General features: G+C 38.1%; 1 protein-coding gene across 1 annotated transcript in view; it reads left to right on the top strand.

Annotated features, from left to right (window-relative positions):
- tmem51b (transmembrane protein 51b) overlaps nt 1-15,982 on the top strand; it is a 41,754-nt gene extending 25,772 nt beyond the window's left edge. The window contains exons 2-3 of the mRNA XM_088617018.1: nt 156-575; nt 14,725-15,982. Coding sequence (XP_088473144.1) covers nt 193-575; nt 14,725-15,172 — 831 coding nt within the window. The 5' untranslated portion in view covers nt 156-192 and the 3' untranslated portion in view covers nt 15,173-15,982. The remainder of the gene's footprint in view (nt 1-155; nt 576-14,724) is intronic.
- Nucleotides 15,983-24,924: the final 8,942 nt, after the last annotated feature.

The raw sequence follows: 24,924 nt of genomic DNA on the forward strand, positions 1-24,924 counted from the left end.
AAAATTGATTCCTGTAGCAAAATGATAACTTGTCAAGGATGTTCATCTTTAAATTAGGATTCAAAAACCTTTGTCTGTTTAAGGAAAACTGTTAGCTGCTAAAGGGTTTTTTCTACAGCGCATTTCTGTAATTTTTCTACATCTTGTGCCCACAGGCTGCAGCTTGGCAGAGGGAGGCTTGACGCATGAGCGATGTGTTCCAGTGGGCGTCTGTGTGGCCCGAGTGGGAGAGTGTCACGGAGCTCAAGCAATGGGGGCAGTTCCAGTGGATCTCAGTATGCCCTGTGTGCACTGGGTGTGGGCCTCATTGCCCTGGGCATTGTGATGATTGTGTGGAGTGTCGTGCCTTCCAGTGCTGCTAGTAGTAATAGCAGCAGTGGGAAGCCTGTAGATGATTCGATGGACACTAAAGGCAAGACCTCTTCAGTGGCATTTGTGCTGGTGGGCGCGGGTGTAGCCATGCTGCTGCTCTCCATCTGCCTGAGCGTGAGGAATAAACACCGTCAACAACGCCATGAAACCCAGGACATCGACAGACACTTTGATGACCACCTGGCCGAGCAGCACAGGGAGATGTGAGTTTTGTCTCTTTCATTTAATTAGTGGAAAAAAATCTTAGAACACTTACAAAAGCTGTAACACAAAGTCATACGTATATAAGACAGTTGCAATTAAAAATTCCATCTGGCTAATGTTGCTGCCAGTAGCTAATTTGATAGAATTCTTTTTTAGAATTGGCTTTGGCAATATGGCTGGGTAACTTGTCGCAGACACCCACAACCCTTTGTGTAAAAAGACCTTTGTGAGGTTAGGCCTTTTTCATAATTAGGTCATTCTTAGAGCCTTGTAGACACAGTTCTAAGAAATATATAGTGCCCTCCATAAGTATGGAGAGAATTGGGACAAGTATGAGGCAAAAGAGCATGTCACCTTTTATTTCTGGGTATTTCTCAGCTTATATGTTGTACTGTTTTAGAATACTAGCACTTTTTGTGTTAAATCAGCTGATTTCAGGTGAGCATACAGTAAGTATTGGGACAAATTGACCACTAGGTGTTTCTTGTTGGTCAGGTGTTTCCTGTTGCATTGATGATGCACATAAAGATCAATCTATTCATAATACACTACAAATTATGTGCTAGAATCCATCATACATATGTTTTTTTAATTAATCTGATGCATGATTGCACTTCTTCGTAAAACCACCAAGTGGCACAGTGATTGCTTAATGTTGAAGTAATTCTGTGTTGAATTTAATGTGTGGAAGTATTCTGTGTTGTTGTGTGAAATGCCTGGTTTCAATTCCCGGTCAATGTTCAGCTCTGTAGAGACAATCATTTTCAGTTATATAATTTAATTTGTATAGTGTTTCTACTTTTATTGATTTCATACTATATATTATAGAATGTTAAAAATTAGATTCACATTAAAGAAAGTAGGGGTGTTTTACAAAGCAAAATTACTCCACTAGATATATGAAAAATAGTTTAATATTATAACTCATGAACATGATCTGCTTTTTCAGGCACATCCACATTAAAATCTATTTCCTTAATGTTAATTTAATCAGCAAGTAATTAGAAACACGTACTGTAGTGTCTTGAAAACCAAACGGTATCATACTGTCTATACAGTATATTTGTACAGTATACTAATCATACTGCAGTTCATTGACTTGTTAGCTATTGTTTCATCTTTACATTCAGCTTTACTTTACATGATTTTCATGTATGACATCGGGAATTGTAGTCATTTGTGTATTCAATTCACATGGCTGACATTTTAAAACTACAGTACATTGTGTGAAGAAATTGTTTTTAGGGCCAAAGAAAAAATAGGAATGCTATTGAGAGATAATGTAATAAAACTACTAACATCAGCACAGCACATGCATATTTCTTTCATTGTGCTTAGACTCAACTTGTGAGCAATAGTGTACACCCAACCAACAATACCCATGCATGACTCGCAATATTAAGTGATAAACATTAGAATCGCAGTTGTATTTGCCATTGTATTAAGTTACAACAGATATTAGTCAAATGGATAACTTCAGTATGTTTTTTATGTATTTGTGTAAATGGTTGAATAAAATTCTCCAAAAACCACAAGAGTTGCTGTTTCAGCCTAAAAAACATTAGCAAACAATTACATTTTCTTAAAAAGGCTTTAACTATCAATTGCCTTCTGACTTTGTAGCTGATTATTTTTTTAAGCCAAAAATGTTTCTAATAAGTTTTTCACTGAATCCTTTTCTTTTAAGAAAAACTAGGCAATTCAAGCAATGTTTAAACTTTCAATGTGTCTGTCAAGACACACATCTGTTAAACAACTTTGGAAACACTACAGGATCACACATACAAACATCAGTAATATTTTAAAATGTTTGTATATGTTAAGTAAACACATTTTGAAGATATTCAATCTTCTTTTTTGTATTTAAATTGGAATGTTTTAACAATTATAAATGCACTGGTTCATCCATTTTCAACAACTTTATCCAGTACAACACCCATTCATTCTGTAACCTACTGGAATGTTTTTTGGACTTTGGGAGGAAAGCCATGCTGTAACAAAAAGAGACGCAACATTTTGGCTGACACCTGTAGAAGGTTCCACAGCTGAAACTGGCACAGATGTCAGAAGGGACGAACCGTGGAATGGCTGTAGAGTGGAAAAAGACCCTATTCAAAGCGGAGGAACGGGGAGTTAGCCCGGGCTCAGCAGTGCAAGAGTTCAGGAATTGCCATATAGAAACCTATGCCCTAAGGCCACGGATGGAACAGCGGCCTGGTGCTAGGCGGGTCTCAGGACATCCAAACGTCAATGCTGAGCGAAGGGGAATGATGACCCGGACAGATATAGCCCCAGACAGAGACACCGGAAGGACGGCAAAGAACAGGAAACTAGAGACAGGACAGGGTAGGAGCCCCCTCTGGAGGCAGTACCCCCCCCCCCCTTCATGGGTGGCTCCTGAAGCCCAACAAATAAATGAGCTGCACAGCACTGGGGGCGGGGGAACCTCATTTAACTAAAAGGAAACCTCTGGAAGGTCACGGCTGAGAAGTGCCTCCTTTATTGGGTAAAGGTAAAACCTTTATTGGGTAGAGGAAGAGGGGGTCAAGTAGAGGCTCCGGAGGCTTAAAACAAAAAATACAAGTATACAAACACAAACCACAAAAATAAACCTGGGAGACCAGGGTGACAAACTACAAAAAACAGATAGGAACCAAAAGTTCCATGACACAGAGGTTAGGGGGACCAGCGAGAACGGGAAACCAGGAAGTGAAAAATCAAAACCAAGCAAAAACAAAAACACAAAAACCCAGGAAAAATACCACAGACTGGGCAAAACAAGTTCAACATTCTATCACTGATATCGGAATAGACAACACGAGGAAAGCCAGGTGCTAGACCCGCTCACAGGCACGGATGTCAGGAGTGAAATCCCATAATAAGAATAGGAAAGCGGGAAAAAAACTCAACATCCTATCACTGATATCGTGATCAACCCGAGGAAAGCCAAGCACAGGGCCCACTCACAGGCACAGAAGACCGGAGTGATATCCACCAATGAGGATAGGAGACCCAGCTCAACATTCAATCACAGATACCGGGAGAGACAACTCGAGGAAAGCCAGGTATTCGTAAACGGATTTCGGAACGGCATACCACTAAATGACCCATTCACAGGCACGGAAGTCAGGAGTAGCATCCCGTGATTAGTATAGAAGAGCTGAAAAAAAAAGCCCAGCGAAAAAGGAAAAAGCCGCGGAAAGACAAAAGCACCGCTCGCGAGGTCGGAGATGGCTCAGCATTCTGTCACAGATGTCAGAAGTGACGAACCGTGGAATAGCAGGAGAGCGGAAAAGACCCGTGCTCAGCAGCGGAATGGGGAGTTAGCCCAAGCTCAGCAGCGCAAGAGTTCAGGAATTGCCGTATAGAAACCGTGGATGGAGCGGCGGCCTGGTGCTAGGCGGGTCTCAGGACATCCGAACATCAATGGTGAGCAAAGGGGAATGAGTGACCTGGAAATATATTGCCCCAGAGAGAGAGAGACACCAGAAGGACAGCAAAGAACAGGAAACTAGGGACAGGACAGGGTAGGAGCGCCCTCTGGCTGCAGAGGGCGTGACAGAAATGTTGTCTCTCTCTTTTCCTTATAGCATGGAATAAACCTTTATCTGTTCCTGTTAAAACTGACTGCGGAAAAAAATGAGCAATTTGGATTCTGAAAGAACAAAGGAATATAATCGGAACCACAGCACAGAAAATGGGTGTAGAAAAATGAATAATTTGGAATATCTTGGTGAGGGGGAATCCTTAACAATCGGCAACAACTACTGATGTACTTAACAATCGGCAACAACCAGATTGGCTGAGAAAAACAACTGCAGTTGGTGATTAATCATCAGACTTGTAAAGAAAAACTCTAGAACTGCGACTGAAATACATTAGAGTAGCGGAGTTTATTGCCATACGTACATATACACTGGAATTTTGTATTCGCATTGATCTCGGAACATTCACAGTACAACAGACAACACTACACAATGTAGACAGTACATTACAACATAATAAATAATACAACCAAAGCAATAAATATATACAGTTGTGAGAAAACGTTTGTGAACCTTTACGATTTATATGGATTTCTGCATGAATGGCTCCTAAAATGTGATCTGATCTTCATCTAAGTCATAATAATAAATAAAGATTATATTTGTATTTAACAAACAACATAAACACCATTATACATTGCCATATCTTTATTGAGCAAAATGGTTTAAACAATCAAGGTCATTGATGGAAAACCTGTATGAACCCATATATTTTGTAACTAGTGGAACCTCCTTTATTGACAAATAAGCTCAACCAAACGCTGCTGAACACACCTGCGCAGCAGTTAGAAGGTATTTTGGACCATTCCTTTATACAAAACTGTTTCATGTACTGTACAGTATATTTTTAGGATGTCTTGCTTGAACGGCCTGCTTCAAATCACGCCACAGCATTTCAATGCGATTGAGGTCAGGACTCTGCCTTGGCCATTCTAAAATATGGAATTTCTTATGTTTCAGCCACTCTTTTGTTGATTTACCTGTGTTTTGGATCATTGTCATGTTGCATGACCCAACTTCTTTTGAGTTTTCGATCACAGACAGAGGCCCTGACATTTTGCTGTAGAATTTCCAGATACAACTTGGAATTCATTGGTTCCTCAATTGCAAGCCGTCCAGGCCCTGAGGCAGCAAAGCAGCCCTACACCATTATATTCCCTCCACCATGCTTCACAGTTGGGATAGGGTTTTGGTGTTGGTATGCAGTGTTTTGTTTTCTCCAGACATAATGGTGTGTACATATACTTGAAAGTTCAACTTTTGTCTCATCTGTCCATAGAACTTTGTTCCAGTAGTGCTGTGAAACATCCAGGTCTTTAGCAAACTTGAGATGGTCAGCAATGTTTTTTTTTTGAGAGCAGTGGTTTCCTCCGTGGTAACCTCCCATGAACACCACTAATGTTCAGTGTTTTTCTTATGGTAAACTCATGAGGACAGATGTTATCAAGTGCAAGAGATGCCTGCAGATTCTTAGCTGTCACCCTAGGGTTCTTTGTCACTTGTTTGAGGATTGTACGGCGTGCCCTTGCACTGATCTTTGTAGGACGCCCACTGTCTGACTGTGGACTGATGGAGCCCCAAGTCTTTATAAATCCTTTTATAACCCTTTCTAGTCTTATGAGCTTCAAAAACTCTTCTTCTGTGGTCCTCTGAAATCTGTTTTAATCAGGCCATATTGCACTTCAACAGAATTCTGCTGTGAAGAGCAGGTAACCAAAATTGTGTGATAGTTTTGTACTGAAGGCAGGTCAAACCAACACCTGACTCATTGATGGGTGTACCGGACTCCGATTCCCCTCTTTTCAATATGTCATTATCCTAGAGGTTCACATACTTTTTCTATCAGTGACCTTGATTGTTTAAACCATTTGTTCAATAAAGATATGGCAATGTAAAATGTTGTGTGTGTAGGTGGCACTGTGGCTAAGGATCTGTGCCTGTGGCTAGAAGGTTCCCAGTTCAAATCCTGTGGCTGGTAGAGGAATCCTACTCCGTTGGGCCCCTGAGCAAGGCCCTTAACCCCAACTGCTCCAGGGGTGCCGTATAAATGGCAGACCCTGCGCTCTGACCCCCAGGTTCTCTCCCTGTCTGTGTGTCTCATAGAGAGGAAGTTGGGGGTATGTGAAAAGACAAATTCCTAATGCAAGAAATTGCAGTATATGGCCAATAAAGTGATCTTTCTCTAAGACTATTTATTTTTGTTATTATGACTTAGATGAAGATCAGATCACATTTTAGGAGCCATTCATGACGAAATCCATATCATTCCTAAGGGTTTACAAACTTTTTCTCACAACTGCAGTATTGGAAAAAAACATGTAAAAAGTGCAATATGTGCAATATCACCAACCTCTGCAGTGCAGGTGTGAAGGTATCAAAATCTACTGTTCACAGAAGACTGACAGCAAAATTAAAAAGGCTACATCACAAGATGTAAACCTGTCACAAACACTAAAAATAAAAAGGACTGATTACAATTTGCTAAAAAAGTACAAATATTATCCAGTAAGCGTTATAGAACAAAAGGTTACAGAAATATGAGACAAAGACAAACCTCTACAAAAGCAATACGGTGAAATTGTGAAGAAAGGAACAAACTGCAGACAATGCATCTGTGAAACATGGGAGAGCTGGTGTCATGGCTTGGGTATGCATGGACACCTCAGAAAATGACACATTCATCTTTATTGATGATGTAACTAATGATTATAGCAGCAAAATTATTTTAAAAGTGTACAGAAACATCTTGTCTGCCTGTGTACAAGAAAATGCCTCCAGATTCATTGGTTGGTGCTTCATAATGCAGCAAGATAATTAAACAGTGCACACTGCTAATGAAACTAAATGCTAATAAAGTTAATCGAATAACCAGAAAAGGAGACTGGAGTTCTTTTGTACTTTTGCCTCACAGTCATCTCCTCATCTCAGAACTAAAGTGCTTGACTTTACTATCCTAATATGTATGGAGGGCACTGTATTTTTACAAACATAAAAGTATCTTAGCAACTTTAAAAAGTATAAGAATGAGAAAATTTACACAAGAGCCTAAAACTTATTTAAACTTTTACTCCTGAAGTTGTACTGCGAGCACTCGTGCTCTTTTGTATGTAACATCAGCACAGTAAGACAGTGGCGTAAAGAGTTCTATATTTCTTTTCTTATTGTGTCTTATAAACAACATCCACTCCTTGATCAATTATCTCCTTTTAGTTGGGTTTAGTGCACTCCATTCATTAATAGTGCATTCAATTCATTAATGTTCTTAAGTAACAGTGATATCCAGTAATGTACAGGTACTGTGTGGTAGGGATTGTAGTGACACTAGTTATACGAGCATCAGGGATTGTACAGGTAAACAGTAGTATTCGGTGTGTTCGACTTCTTTTCTGTTTTCTGACCCAGTTTGTAACTTTGTATTTCAATTAAACCTTTATTAAATTAAACTTAAGTACAAGCAAATGAAAGTAATGCATCCTATGGATGTGTGTATGCTGTGTAAAAATATATTGGATTAAAACTGGCCTTTATTTTTATATTGCATGAGGTGGTACATAGCATTAGGTTTTATATTGTAGCAGAAGCTAATGCACTGTAAAACCCCGTACTGCGCGAAATTATCTTCAGATTAGCGCGAAATACCACAGTATGTGATTGGCTGGCCAAAATGACCGATAGGCGGCTCTCGTGGTGCATTGGTTGTTAGTGAAACGATTGCTTCATTTAATCTCTTTACTGTGCATGTTTAAATCTACTTAATATTGAATATTAATATGGAATTTTGCAAATAAAGGGAATTTTTGGTAACTGAGCACAAAAATAACAGGAGCATAATGTCCCTGAATGTCATAAATTATATTAATTTAGGAATATAAACATATTATGTAAACTGTATATGGCTGGTATTGGTAGTTTAAATAAAAAATACACACCAGTATTCCACTTTCTTCATAAACATTTTAAGCATCAAAGTCTTTCGTTTGGTTACTTACTGTGGTTGTTTTGGAAGGGTTTTTACGTGCTCCTTCTGACTATATTGTTTATATACTTTATAAAAAGTTATAATGCTTTAACCCTTTCTACAGTATGAATATTTGCGCTCGTTATCGCAGTAAAAAAGCATTCTTTTTAGAATTTGATTAATAGGGAATATAATATGGAATCGTATATCTAAAGAAATTAATAATGATATTTAAGGATTTATTTATTTTTATATAGCTCAAATTATTACCGTAGTCCACTTTCTTTGTAAATATCTGCATCAATTTGACTCATTCACCCACAATTACTTGGAAATATTTTGCCTGCCCTTTTTAGTTATACCTTAAGTTGTCAAGTGGCACGTTGGTGTAATGGCTTTGGCATATGATTTGCATGGTGGAGGTTTAACAAATAAACATTTCTTTGAAAAACTAAAATAGTAAATATTATGGACACTATATTGCATTTTGTGTTTTTTCTAAATATCACAACATGTTCAAAGTTAAGTGATTTATTAATAACAACTAATAATTTCAAACTGTTTGTATTTTAAAATTGTATTTTGGTCGGGGTGATTTGTCACTGTTTTCACACCCTTCAATTTATTAAATGTCTATTTTTGAGACAGGGTATTCCAGACCTCTGTTTAATTTCTGAAACTCCCTCTGTATTTCCTATTTTCACACAGATAAGAATAAACTTCATATGCAAATCTTTTCACAGGCGGAAAGATGTTCTGTGCTCTTACCACAGTACACATTGTTACATTTTTAAGCATCAGTCAAAGCATTCTAAAGTTCTGACTTTAAACAGTCTGTAAACTGAAGATTTATAGAGAAGACACGTTAAGTGTTTTCTTTCCAACTTGGAATTAACTTTTACCTACTACTATTCCATTGCAGCCACTTTATGTAACGCAGCTCCGTACTTTCACATAGGCTAGGCTAGGTGTTACACCCCGCTGTGTTTGACATGTAGAATAGACAGTTTGCCAGTTCTGGAGGATGGGAATGAATTTTCAGTAGCATGCTCTGTTGTCATTGTTGCTCTTTAACATAAGGTAACCAGCAATCAAATGTCCTGTTTTTTTTAACACTTGTTTTTCCCATACTGTAGTTTTAAAACTTGAACAAAGACGTGCCACATGCATACAGCACGATGTTGTATAGTTTTAAAGCCACTACAGTATAGCTTGTGGGAAATACATTTATTTGTACTGCATCAAAGTTTAACTCATTCAGAATGCTTGACATTACAAACTCTGAGCATTTCATTGTTTATTACAACAGTGTCGACAGCAATATGGTTAAAAGGAACATGTCAAAATATTTCCAAAATAATCACTAGTGAACAAGTTGAGGGATTCGGTAATAATAGAGAAATCATAATGATAACCCAGAGTTGTTTCATGTTAATCATGCAATACAACTGAATGCAGGACACTTAAATCAACACAAAAATACTTTATATATATGAATCAGTTAAAAACACTTTTTATGCACGAAAAATGGGTGGTTTTTCTTCCACGCGATCACCTTAGAGTCTTTGAGTAAGCTGTTCTTTTTATTTCTTAAACATTTTAAACACTTTTGTTTTGTTAAAGTAAAACACATTCCATACAGAAAGTAAATCGTTTTCTACAGGTGTTAAGCAGATCAGCAGGTTGCTGACAAAATAGCATACTGTCCACTAACCGTTAAGACCGTTCTTCAGCTTCTATTTTTTAAAAAATATTTAGAAAAGTTTCTTCTATACAAATACCACAGCCTATTCTCGATTGATTTTTCTGAATGTCACACTTAGTTCAATATTTTACTTACATATAAATAAGAAAAGTCAGGTGTTAGCATAAACTATTAGTAATCAATACTATTAAAATTCACAATGTAATAATTTGTTGCACTTCTTCCACATCTTGCAAAAATACTAATTACAAGGATTTGTTCAAATATATGTTGACTCTGACAATCAGAAAATAAGTAAAATACAAATTTATAAAGTAACAAAATGAAGGTAAAATTTAATTTGAAATGAAGACAGAATATACTTTTTTTCTTTGTCTCTTCCTATCCTCACCCACTTTGATTCAGACACAATGATTAAAAATGGGAGAGAATGTTTTGTGCCAGCCAAAACTAGCCATTATCACCTCGCACCAGAGGGAAGGGAAGAAAGCTGGTAGTGCTTGTCATTTATTTTAGTCTCCATCACTCTGCCCATTGATATACCTTTTATATGAACAAGATTTAGTACCTGGTTCAATTTTCAAAACCTTATTTTGAATTAATCGAATCCCAGGTGTGTTCATAAAGTCGGAATTACAAACTATCCCTACATCTTCGAAACACCTGACCATCTACTGTAAAGCTTTCAGTGCTTTGTTTCTGTAAATTCCAATCGTAGCGGGGGCAGGGTGTGTGGGGAAACATTTATGCTGCAATTGAATTGCGGCTATGTATTCTTCACACCTGAAACATTGTTTTCTCTGAAAGCGTTTTCTTCCCTTTTTAGCTGATCCTTACCAGCCTACGCATGCATATGCATATGCTCTCTATGTGAATTCTTGTTCTTGACTGAGAAAGCTTTAGAGAACTTTTACAACCATTTTTATTTAAAAAAAATTGTAAATATGACGTTTACATTGGCATTTTTATGAATTTTTCACTTAAGTGTATGGAGGAGTGTTGGCTGTCAAGGAGAGCTCCCCCCTTCCTCCCACAGACAGACTGACAAAGCATTTGGGAAGTGTTAACTATCCAGCCATTGCAAAGGGTTCAACTGCAGCAGCCACAAATAAATACACTTTTTTTTTCTCCTGGTGGTAACTAACAAATTGTCACGTTTCACATCCTTGCGTAACAATCATGATGTTTGCATCCAATTAAAGATTTGATGTTATTTTTATTTTGAAACCATGATCTTGAGATGCAGGTGTGAAGTAGAGTTAACAGCTTCAGATTTAAAAGGTTATTAATAATGTCTTCCATGTCTTGCATTAACATTGGAATGTTCGTACAAGTGTAAAAAGAGGAGATGCACAATGTGTCTCCTCTATAACTCTTCAGTTTACAGAGAAATTCTGCCAGGGCTGCACAACATTGTCCAATAATACTCTTGTGTCTAATTTTCAGGAGTTACCCTGTTACAAAAGGGAACAGTGCATCAGTCCTTGACTATGGTTAAACAGTACATACGACGTCTGGTGGAGTGTCAGAATTCACTTTTCTGTAATCTGTACAGAACTGTGTCGTCTCTTCAGTTTTTGGTACCAATAAACGGGGGCTTCACAGACTTTCTTCTTTGAACTCAACTGCGCTACAGTAAATAATGTACAGTTTATCACCTTCTGCAATGCTTCTAATTTAGCAGGATTTGCGAGATAACACATTGTTTAATGGGGATGACATTACAGATGTCTAAATCACTGTATGACACAGATTTGAGTGGGAGTGTCTGTTAATAAAACAGAGTACCTTCCAATACATATAACTACTGCATGATTTCTTTATCTGTTTCAGCTCAATGAAGGGGAATTAAATCAGTCAGAATCTTGGAGTGGCAATTGTAAAAATAACCCTTCTCCTTTGTTTAACTTAAAGAATTTCGTGAAGAAATCCTTAATCAGAAGACCATCACTTCCACATCCAGATACACAAATTCACACCAGAGCCAACAACAAGCTATAATAGTGGACTATTTTTATGTATTCACTATATAAGAAACAAACCGAAAGTGATACGCTGATCTTGCTTTTAACCATTGGTTGCAGTGCTTTGTCCGTTACCACTACAAGGACAATAAAAGTTTTCATATTAATATAACTATCAAGTGGTATTGAATAAATACAACTTTTTTGTATAGATGACACTTTCCTAAAATTTATTAAAAAGTAAAAATGATTACAATCTAATCTTTCCATGTGTGATGCCATTAGGAAGTACAATACGCTCCTGCTTTGTTTAATAGTGAGAAAGCTATGCTTAAAGTTAATTAAGGGACTAAGAAGACAAAGATAATGATTTACGTTGTTGAATTTTAAAAACTAAGTGATAAATGCAGATGTGATTGGTGCCATTCCCTATAGAAAGCTCAGGCTGTGCTGCTCCCACCCCGACGGAGTGCTGTATTTTCATAGCCTCTGATTGGGGGGGGAAAAAGACCCGCTAATCTGGGGTGAGTTTCCCGAAAGCATCGTAGCACTAAGAACATCGTAAACTCGCTCTTAAGATCGATCGTTAATTTACGAGTGTTTCCCAAAACCTATCATAACTAAAGTAGAACGTTAAATCCTTTGTAATCTACGTGCTCCCCGACTCACTCGTTAATCACTAAGTGTTTCTTAAACTGGCTACCTCTTGCGCTAACCTTAGCGACAGAGATCGCCAGACAGAGCACATTCAATTCATGTCATGGGAATTCTCTGGAAATATAGAATACTAAGATTTTATATTAAGGATTTTGATATTTTGTTGTACTATGTAAGAGGAAATTCGAAAAAAGAACATTTATTTATACAGTAATGAATTTATTAGTCATCTTGGGTAAATTTCATATTCATACGTCAAATGTTTTAATAATACTCCCTCTTTTAGTACTTTTGGGGTGGGGTTTAAATTGTATTTAAATTCCATAAAGAACATGAAACATGTAACATGTATTACAATTTAGCGCCACGCAGGGCGGGCTGAGAACAGCACCTGGGGACTACCGGACTGTATATAGTGAGACGGAGGCTGAGATACAGTCTCTTCCCTTCGTGTGTGTATGTTAGTGTAGGTGCAGCGCTGTAAACCCTGTCCCTGTGTGTGTACCTTTCCTGATTCGAGTTAATAAATGTGTTGTTCAACACCATTCCCCGAGTCCCAGGCCTGCTCCATTCCGTACTGAAACCTGCGGTCGATACAATATTTAAAGTTCGAATACCGTTTTATGTTCTCTCTTGGTTGTTTATGGTAAAGCTTAGACCTACTTGTTTTTAAGTTTGATTATAGGTCCTGGATTTGTTGAGTGACATGTGCCAAGCTTAGTAGTTATTTTTTCCAGATGTCATGTTAATAAGACCAAACACACCCAACAACTTTTAATAACCGTATTTTCTCATTAAACACTGTGATTCTTAACGATGGCAGCGTGACAAAAATATTGCTTTAAATCAAAGACGTACAGGATGCATAGACTGTCCACGCAGTTAAACTTGGTTTGCTTTTACGACATGTCAGTCATTTATTTTATTTTCTCTTAGAAACAATAAGTGTCCCATTTTGTGCCTATCTATACGCTTTTGCTTAAATGGTTGTTAAATTATGATGTCATGTTTACTTCATATTCCTTTTTCACAACTTTATTTCATCCCACTGAAGGACCAAAACCGACACCATATAATGAAAGTATTGTCAATCGATTGTTTGTCAATCGACTTTTGATGCTTTTTGCTAAGCGACTTCATGGGCGGGGTTAACAAAGAAGTACTTTATACTCGCTCGTTAAATGATCGATGAAGAGGGGTTTTGGGAAACGCACGAAAAAGTAGCACGTACGTTACGTACGTACATCGTAAAGTTGCTCGTTAGTCTCTAAGATTCATCGTTTTTGGGAAATTCACCCCTGTCCTACACAACAGGAAGAGAAGAGAACGTGATTTTTTTTTCTGTATGAAATGTGTTGCATTTATAAAATTGAAGTATTTTAAACATTTAATTAAAAAGTAAAAATCTTACAGCATACACAAAGATTCTACGCTGATCGTAAGAAGAAAAATCACCCGGTTTTTATGCATAAAAAGTGTTTTTTAACCATCTAAACCAGCTTTTTACAGCTTTTTAAAGTCATGCAATGTTAGGCAGGGACATACCATTGTATCTGCAATTTCCCTCACGGGATCAATAAAGCATCTATCTATCTTATTATTTATTTTGTTTTTAAACATAAAAAACAATCGTTTGCTCATCGTGTTGATAGGCTGTTCTCTGATTTACTGGCAATTGTAAAAAAATAACCATTCCCCCCTCCCTTGTTTAATTTTAAGATTTTGCCAAAAACAAGCTCTCAGAGCAAATTGTTTATGAAGAAGGTGGAAGGTTGTGTTCTTTTGTTCAACTGAGCAATCTTGCTTTTATAAAATACATAGACTTTTTAATGTTTTATGTTTAACACGCTGTAATACACATTTTAAAATTATTAAAAATCTATACAATATACAACTTAAATTCTGAATTGGAAAAAGATTGATCCTCGGCAGTAACTGGTATTCGACACCGGGCATTTTCTGGCGACAGCTTTATTTGCTCTACCTGGCGGTTTTACAAGGTACTTCCTGATACTATTATCCTATTAAAAAAAACATGCGGTATGTTGCGAAACGTCCACTGCGTTTTAACGCAGCTCACCTCGCTCATTTCGGATGGTTGGATCTGTATTTTGCAGAAAATTATTTCTTGCTCTTATTTTCCTTGCCCATTGTTGACTAATTTATAATCCTATTGCAACATTTCAGATGTCATAGACTGCATTCAAGAGTAACAGACATTCAAAGACAGCTCATTGCTGTAAGTGATGTTGATTGACTTGTTTCAGGGTTGTGCTGGTGTAGATTCTGACAACTGGGCTTGTGTGTGTTTGAGTGCAGGCCAGAGGTCCCTGTTTCAAGGTATGATGTGCCGAGCTATGAAGACGTCATTGGCAGCCAAGATTACCCAGTTCGACAAAGCAACCTGCGCAACAGCACCTCCCTGCCATCCTATGAGTCACTGGCTGATGCCCTGGACAATGAGACCAACCCACTGCCAGACAACACCAGGGAAGAGCCTTCCCAAACTCTGTCACTCCCAGCTGCAACCCTGCCACCCCCTGAGCCACAGCCCCCACATGTGACCACAACAACAATTCAACCTTCTAGCCGGAATTCCCATTCTAGCTGGAAAATGAAACCTCTCAAAGTGAGGCGAATTAAATCTGAGAAGTTACACCTCAAGGACATCCGGCTCAACATACGCAGCCCTGCCCAGGGAGGCCTGGTCACCATTGAACCCCTCACACCCCCTCCCCAGTATGAGGACAAAGTGCCTGATATGTGAGGATGTCTGTTGTCCCTTGGGGAAAGGCTGCTGTTGGGGTGTGTGCTTTTCCATGGCATGCCTTGTTTACCAGGAGTTTGTGGCGGGGTACCCCAGTGGATATAGTATACAGGGCACCCGTTTCGTTTCTCTTATGAGCTGGTGGGGGGAGGAGGCACAGCAATGCTGCATTCTGCTGTCACCGTTGGATTTTTGAGACAGGCAAATGGGATTACATCCAGTTGGCACACTGCTGGCACCTTGTTTGATTTCAAGAAAATCAATATCTAAAGCATCTATTTTCTGCAATGTTGACTTTGTGTTTCATGGTTGAAAATGGCATACTGATATATTTGAGTAGGGGTGCAATCCCATAAGACATGATAAAACCTGGGTTAATGCAAATTAAATCTGTACAAGGTGATGATGTCACTATTATTTGTAAGATGATTAATTATCTCTTAATAGAACTACAAGTTTGTAGTAGCAAATTCCCAAATAAAGCTACATTCATTCTAAAGGACTAAAATTACAGCTGGCATTCATCAACCTGGGCTCCAAAGAACAGCTACTGAAGCAACTATTCAGATGGCTCATCACACTCCTTTCCTCTCCAAATATTGATATACAAGTTAATCCTCAGGTGAATGGTGGTACAGCATAGTATCATAGTAAACTAGATTACTTAAATCTGCAAAATGATTTTTTTATATGAACGGTTTTTCAAATACACTTGAGCTTCATTAAGTTGAATTAATCTGAAGATGTGCTATCATGTTTTCAATGTCTTCATTACTCTTCTGTGCCACAAAATAAAAAATATTTCTTATTGTGCTGCCTTTAATTCCTGTGAATATGTTGCTGTCATACTTGTTGAAAACTACTGATTTCTAATAGTTTAAAATGTGTAGCTCTGATCCTGTGTAGGTATAGTGTATGCTGAGAAGTAATATTGAATAATTTACACAACAAAGGTATTTTTCAAGCACTTAAATATCCCAAAGGGATCACTTATTCCTCATTTCAAGTGCTTCAATGGAGTTTATAACAAATGTTCAGGAGAGATGATAGCAACCAAGTTCAATCAGCTGTCAGTAATAAGCAATCACACCTGGTGTCATTTCCTCTCCTACACACTATAAATACTATATGTGAGCCGTTTCTCTCCCTTGCATCTTTTTGCATTGACCATTGTATGACCCTGCTTTACCTATTTCCTCCCCCCAACTTTGCAATGGATATTCCTGTTTTCTGTTTCAGTTAAGTTTTTTTTAAAATCTTGTCCAGAAATCAGCTTCTCCTCATGTTCAACTCTTCATGTGCTCCATCTGCTCCTTTGACGTTTCAATTACCTGCTTTTCAACCTCACCCACCCTTACAGGTCTTTTTCAAGATACCATGGCTTTCCGAAGACTGAGATCTGTCGTTATCATTCTGTTATTTTTTAAACAGCCTGGTATTTCCCCTTTGAAACCAGGTTGCTCTGTACAAACACTAACTTGCGGTTAAGTTTGCAACTTGCAATTCGTCCATTCTGAAAGCTTTCGGCCCATTATCATCTGCACTGTAGCAAAACATTACAAATCTCCATTAACAAAGTACCATTCATGATATTGTTACCAAATATGAAAATGAAAATGGTGAAAATCAAGAATCTAGCGGTTTAGTCAATCAGTGGAATAATTATTCATAACCCCCAACTTGAAATTGATTTTTAGCAATATATTCGAGCGGCTGGTATAATTAGAGGAATGTGAATTCTTTCTTTGGCACAGATTTGTGGATATGAGTAATAATCTAGGCACACTTGGTTATCACTACACAACATACAACACACAAGTTACTTTATGTACAGTATTTATGTACAGTTTACAAACAAGGCATTTCAGAGGCCTAACATTCTAAGCATTAAAATTTTTTGCACCCTGGATGCCACCAAATAAATGGGCGCCTATATACCTATCCATAAAAAATGCACCCTAAGCAATTAAAATGTTTATAACTGAGGTACAGTGCCGTGAAAAATAATTTGCCCCCTGATTTCCTCTATTATTGCATATGTCACACTGGATATTTTCAGATCTTTAGACAAAATTTAATATTAGATAAAGGGAACCTGAGTGAACAAATAACACTTTTTTATTATGATTATTTCATTTATTTAATAAACAAAGTTATCCAACACCCATATCCCATTTGTGAAAATGTAGTTGCTCACTTACATGTAATAACTGGTTGCACTACCTTTAGCTGCAATGACTGCACCCAAACGCTTCCTATAATTCAATATCAGTCTTTCAGATTGTTACGGAGGACTCGCAGAACTGCTTCAATTCAGAAACATTGGTAGGATGAAGTTAGAAGTGTTTACCCTTCCAAGTGTCACAAATGTTTATCTAAAATCTAAGAGACACATGTCAGTCACATAAAGCTGTAACAATATGCATGAAGGACATTGCTTTTTTCCCCTATGAACTCTTAATAATAATAATTGCTTACACTTATATAGCGCTTTTCTGGACACTCCACTCAAAGCGCTTTACAGGTAATGGGGACTCCCCTCCACCACCACCAATGTGCAGCATCCACCTGGATGATGCGACGGCAGCCATAGTGCGCCAGAACGCTCACCACACATCAGCTATCAGTGGGGAGGAGAGCGGAGTAATGTAGCCAATTCATAGAGGGGGATTATTAGGAGGCCATGATTAGTAAGGGCCAATTGGAAATTTGGCCAGGACACCGGGGTACACCCCTACTCTTTTCGAGAAGAGCCCTGGGATTTTTAATGACCACAGAGAGTCAGGACCTCGGTTTTACGTCTCATCCGAAGGACGGCGCCTGTTTACAGTATAGTGTCCCCATCACTATACTGGGGCATTAGGACCCACATGGACCACAGGGTGAGCGCCCCCTGCTGGCCCCACTAACACCTCTTCCAGCAGCAACCTTAGTGTTTCCCAGGAGGTCTCCCATCCAGGTACTGACCAGGCTCACACCTGCTTAGCTTCAGTGGGTTGCCAGTTGTGAGTTGCAGGGTGATATGGCTGCTGGGCTCTCTTGGCTCTTGGGCTTCCAATAAACTTGCACATCTCCTGATATCATTATCATTACACTTCAGGCCTCTGAGCCACCATTGCTGCAAATAAAATTTCAAGACTATCTGTTCTACCTTCTTCCTGTGCTTGTTTAATCTTTCAGCATTCTTTCTCAGTCTGTATCTGTTTTTCTTGATTCTGCTTCTTGTTTTGTTGATTACCCTGTCCTCTGAATCTCAGGCCTCTCACTGTATTCTTTCTTTTTTGCTTTTTCTCCTCTGGTTTCTTGTGTCTCTATCTCCCGAGTCCAATTCTGCCCTGGGTTCATTCCTCTCCTGTTACTGATGCCATCTCCTCGGTCCCAGGTCTGTCTGTCATTCTACCTCCAGCTCAGGCAGTAGCTGTCCCACAGCTCTTAATCCAGCCTTGTTTATGTGTCTATCCCCAGCATCCATTTCGGATGCTTCTTGTCCATTCTTCTTGTCCCCTTCTGCCTTAATGCCATCTCTTTGGCCCCTGTTCCGTTTTGGCTCTTCTTAATTTCATGCAGGCAGCTCCAAGCCACTGGTGCTTCTGGGTCAGTAACCTTCTCTGTTACAGCATTACAGCTTGAGTCCAGAGCTGGAGCTGTTGCAGCTCCCTGGAGGGGGCAGGACCCTAGAGGTTTATTTTCCTCTCCACAGTGCCCACATGGCCATATTTCTACACTGGCAACCACTCAGTACAGTACGTTCATGATGCGTTCAGTCCTATTTCAGTCTGTAGGAAACCCAGCAGACTAGTCCTCAACACTTAATTCTGTGCCATATGAGGAGTTACAGTCAACAGATTAACATGTCACAGCTTCTACTTTGAGCCGGCCTCTCTGATCCTTGACTACGGCTACTTTCTTTCATTTAAGCCCAAAAAGTGACACGCTCAATCCACAAAAATAGTCCCTATTATTGCCGGCTCTCCCACATTCTCAAAGCATTCTCATTTCCACTGATCTTGCACTCTGTGCCCCATGACTGCATCCCATTGCATCTTTTTGTCAGTTATGTTTTGCACATAAGGAATTTCTGTCTCTGCTGGGTCACCTCAACTATGCCATACAGGTTACAAAAGTGGTCTTTTATTTTACATCTTCTCAAACTTGCTTCATCAATGTGATACTAGCACCACTCCAAATTTGCAATTTAAGTTAAACTTTGGTTTTGGCACTTATTTTAACAAAATGGAAAGGGTTGTTTTTTATGCTGAGTCTTGTTCTTTACAAAGTTTTTACAGACACAGCCCTTCTCTTTGCCTAGGAAGCTATTATCAAAATCAGTGATTAGCAACATCTTGGCCTTCTATGTTTATTTTCACCCTTTTTTCTGATCGTTCTTCCACTTGATTTAAACAATTTCCAATTTTCATTGCTACTTTTTTTTGAGGGGGGGCACAGTTGGAAACTACAGGTCCTTATCCATTCAGATAACATTACCATTTATAATCAACAAAGGAAGATGCTCTCAATTTCTGAAATTCTTCAGTATTTTCAATGGCTTTTTCTCCCACTGGATAATCTCCCAAACTTTGCTCATGGAAGTCAAGCTTATGGGATCCCTAACAACTCACTACATATTATGGTTTTATGACAAAGGAGTATTTTTGTCTCTTTCAGTCACCCCAAATTCTAATCCCTATGGAGTTTGCATCTGTAGCTATACCCTCAAAAAGAAACTTCAAATCTTCTTCAGGATATGTAACCGATAAATGAGTCTCCTATCAGGGAAGAGAAAACTATCCACCCATCTCCCTCTTTTTTAATGTAATAAATTAAGTAGAAGCTACATTTGACCAGAAATATCCAATTTACTTGTCAAAATCCCTGGTTTTATGACAGAATGCCTGTAAATCAGAATTCCCCTTAAACAGTACGTTTAGGGTAAGTGGATAGGGCAGTTCTAACCTCTTGATCCTGTTTGGCCATGGATCATAACCTTTACTAGTACCCTTTACTAGTGCCTCTGTAATAGCAACAATTGAATCTACTACTACTTTAGTAGTCCCTGGGAGGTATCTGCATAGAGTTTGTAGATTTTCTTGGGTTTGCATGTGCTCAGTGATGGACTGGTGTCCACGGTGTCACCTGCTTTGTGCCTAAAGCTTGCTGGGATAGGTTCTGGCTCCCCTGCAATATGGAAATATTGTATAAAGAAGTTAGAAAATAGATGGATGAAAGTAGGACAGCAAGCTCTCTGTAATAAAGTTCAAATTACTTCAGTCTCCAAAACGTATCCAAACAAGGTCCTATGGCATTGTACAAACTTAGTGGAAGAGAAAGGTGATGGTTTTCATGGTTTCACCATGAACTTTTTTAGTTTCTTTATCTCCCATTCCCTATTTCACTTTGTCTTTTCATCCTCTGTTTCTTCATTGAAACATATCTCTCATTCTACTTTCAGCAAACACCTGAAATGAAACCCATTGTCTGAATGAAGCCTTGAGAAGTGCAGTACAAGGGAAATGGCAATTGTTATAGATTTTATGACTCTATCATAGATAGATTGTAACAAAGTTATAGGTAAGGTTTTTGCCTTTTTTTGAAAATCCACAAACCCGACACTCCGGAACGCCCAATCAGTTGCATGCTGAGATCAGCATGCAACTCACATCTCAGCCTTTCTTGACAGCCTTGTAAGACCAACAGTTAAATAGCTTTCTTCTTATATTAAGGACACTAACCATGCTCAACTTTTTGACAATTTTCATTTTCAGGACCTGGAATGTTTCCTTTTCACCATGGTAGTCACATCATGCCCCCACCCAAAAAGCCGGTTTTAACCCTTAAGTGCACAGTGAGCAAACGCATAGTGCTTGAGCCAACCCGCCATACTCTTGTACGTCTTGCAGGATAAGTGCCTTCTCTTTCAATTACGAGCATGTTAGTGGAGTAACCATGGGCACCATATGGTAATGGCGAAATATGCAAATAGCTTTGTCAGCTGGGTAGAAGAATGCTTCTTTGCTTCTAATACTGGTTTTGTCCCTGACTTATTCGAGTGATACATTAATTACTGCGTCAATGCTGACACATGCTTTAATGAGCATTTCCTGCATCACTTCAACAACTTTCAAATTTTGAAAGAAGAAACTCATCATTTATAATTACAATCTATCTGTAATTGTTTCTGGAAAGTTAAGACCCCTAAAGCACCTCAAAAGTAATAATTTGACAGTACAAAAATATTAATGTTGAGGCTTTCATTTGATATATACTTAATGTTAACCGGGAAAGTTTTCAGTTCATACCAGAAGTCCAAGGGGCATGGGACTATATGTATGAAATTTACAAATGACAGACACAGTTTGGAAAACATGAGGACTAGGCTGTGTTTCACCAGACTAAGGATCCCACTAACTGGGAGATGTATAGGCAACTGAGAAACAAAAACAAGCATTTTATTTTAAAGATAGTCTGTCGAAGAATTTTAAAAAATCTAAATGTTTCTGTAAATATGTAAATAATCTTAATAAATAAAATTGTTCATTTTATTCAAATGTTTAGTTTCTTCAAAAGGGAATGTTGTTTTCCTCAACATATCTACAATAAATCTCCAGTTCGCTTACTCCAGTGTTGGTAATTTACATTTTAGATTAATTAAACAATTTTAAGAAAATCAACCAAATTTATAACTATTAACAAGACACAATAAAATGTGAAGTCAATTTCTATTGTTCTGTTTCCCTTTTCCAATCATTGTAGCTTCATCTCTCTCCCTCTTTTCCACTTCTTGACAGTTTTTTCTAATCTTTCTTCTTCCTTCTGGAACCCAAAATTTTGAAGCAGCTGTTGTAACAAACAAATAAGTTCTTGACTCCGAGATGACCTGAACAAGTGAGTTTTATTGCATGCAAGGAACAATCGGAAATTGTTCAAAATTATACAAAGCTCAGTTTATATAGAAAAATTCAGCCGTATCTGACGCAAATTGTTACCATGGTAACATGGTTACCTGTGTTGGACATTCTCAAGACCTTGAACAGTTTGAATGGCCGGTCTTATCTTCCCATAGTTAAGGAGTCTCTATCTCGCACTTGGAATCTCTTATCAGTTAACTCCCATCCCTGCTATAACTCAAAAGTGCTTAAGCATGGAATGGTTTGTACCAAAATAAGTCTTTGTGCAGAAAGAAATCAGTTAACCCATTTTTACATCTCATATCTTTCTTCACAGCTGTTATCTTCATCATCCTCATCTATGGACACTCTGAGATGGTTAATAACATGATGTTGTATATTATTGAGATCCGCGTGTTATAGAGAAGACTTGGAAAGAAAGATGAGGATGCTCTGCTGTGCTCGTGTCTTTTTGTCTGCAGGATGAAGGACTCTGGACTAACAGGGAGCTGTTGTGAAGATCTGGCATCTGCTCTTCAGTCTCGACACTCCAGTCAGAGAAGTGGGCCTGAGATGCAATAAACTGGGGGATTCAGGAGTGAAACTGCTGTCTGCATCTCTGAGGAATCCCAACTGTAAATTAACAAAACTGGAGTAAGTAAATACAGGTGATTTAATGTAGATATGTTGAGACACACACCATTTCCTTTTTCACATGCATCAAAAAAGTAATACTGTTTCGAAAACAGTGTTTTGATTGAATTTTATACAAGTTCTTATCTGTGGCTTCTTTGTAAATATATCATTACTGAGAGACTTAAAAAACAGCCTTTCTCATTTTGCCTCATAAATATATACTGTATGTGTTGTTGATTTTTATGTGGGTAATTTTCTCCTTGAAATTTCATTCATAGAGTCCTTCCACATTTGAACACTAGGTCTGTCCAGCTTTAACCAGTGTTTGGTGATTCTCTCCAGGAACATGAATACCATGGGAATGCCAACCTCTCTTTTCCTTTTGGATCTTACCGTTACCTCTTATATTCCTCCATATTTTCTAATATTTTATTAATATAGAATAAAAATTTGCTAGCTGACAGTATAAACTTAAGGCCCTCAATAACCATTCCTAATCTATGTGGGTTAAAGTCAGGGTTCCATTCTATTGGTCTCAAACCGAAATGACTATTCCCTTTTTTCACATTACAAATTATTTTCTATGTGTTTAATTTATTAACATTGTAGAAGTTATTTATTTTCCTAATAATAAAAGTTAAAATAACTATAAAAGGTAATGTTTAAGTCAGATGCATACTTCTTCATCAAATTGTGGAGAAGCTGTTGCTCGTCCAGGTTGTTAAAGCTTTAAGTTAAACCCAACATTAACATTTTAAACAACTGAGGTTAAATTTCAGGAAGATCTTCCAAAAAGTACCTTAGATCCAAAGAATCTATCAGACTATCAAAGTATCTATCAAACATGCAGGACTGTCCCTGGAAGACAGCAAATGTGTGTTATCTACCTAGAGGCTTAAAACCCAGTGCTTTAAAAAAATAATAGAAACATTTATAATCAATAAATTTTAAATTGCCTTCAGTTTTCCTACCATAGCAGGGCCACTATCAGTTGTCACACAAAATATTTCCTTCATGTAATTTTTACACTTTTCTCAAAATGATTAATAAGCATCTTTGCTACATCTTGCCCTGTTTTTGTGCCATGTATGGGTTTTGGGCAGCACAGCTCAAGATGCTGCTTTGATAGACTCAGCCTTGTCCATCCCATCTTTGAAGTGTTTTTTCTGAAAATGTCAATGGACACGGATTGTGCAAGAAAAGACTCTCTCAAAAAACTTAGAGAGAAAACAGTGCAGTCTTTATGTTCAACAAATTTATAATTATCACTCCAAAAGGGCTAAAATGAGTGAACATCTACTGTAACGTTGCTTTCTTCTTGGCAACCACCATTTTGTGCGAAATGCTTGGGTCTACTCTTAAGTTTGATGTTATCAGCGGCATGGATTGCGAGCTTTTCTGTGAAAACAGTAGGCTAAAAATATTGCAGTTAATAAACCTGGTGAATCATTTCTTTCTGCAGCAAAGAAATTTCATTAGGAAACGTGCAGTAAAGAATTACAGAACAGTCAAGCACATATTTTATTGTTTTTTAACTTAATTTCTTTGTTGCCATTGCACGCATTTTCTATACTGTTAAAAATACCTTTAAGTACCAAAAACAGAACGTTTGCTGTAGGTTGCTAAGCACTGGTTCAGGGGCTTTTACTTATTGCATTAACCTAAAGGTCTTTTTTGAGAACTGTAATCAACAGTTAAAACATTTTAATTGTGACTAAAAATGTAGATGCTTCAATATGCATTAGCTCACATGTTAATTTTAAAATGTTAGCTAAAATGTTTTATCTTGTCATGGAATCTTTATCAAAGAAGAGCCAGGAAAGGTGTTCTCATTCACTGATGGCAGCATCATACACCACGTCTGGGTTGAATCTGTTGCGTACATCGCCATAGTCAAGCTTCAGGATCTTTTGAAAAACAGTCTCTAGTTCACTGCTCTTGGGCTTACATTGAGTGACTAGATGCCGCAAGGCGGTAGTGTATTTTTGCCCGTTTGTCTTGGGGTTTAGTAGTTTGCCGATTACGGGTGCCAGTTCCGTTAATTTCCATGGACGAAAAACTAAAACAGCGTTGTACTTGGCTGGGACACTCAGCCCTGCTTTGCCTTTAGAGCTCTTATTACCCATTGTCAACAGTGCCTTACTGTTTCTAGAACACTATCATATTAACTACTCCGCAGAGCAAAAACCACACATCTGTGTTAAGATGTTTGTTTCACGAGTCCCGGACTTG

This window comes from Lepisosteus platostomus, chromosome 23, assembly GCF_059453375.1.
Source record: "Lepisosteus platostomus isolate fLepPlt1 chromosome 23, fLepPlt1.hap1, whole genome shotgun sequence".
NCBI classification, from domain to species: Eukaryota; Metazoa; Chordata; class Actinopteri; order Semionotiformes; family Lepisosteidae; genus Lepisosteus; species Lepisosteus platostomus.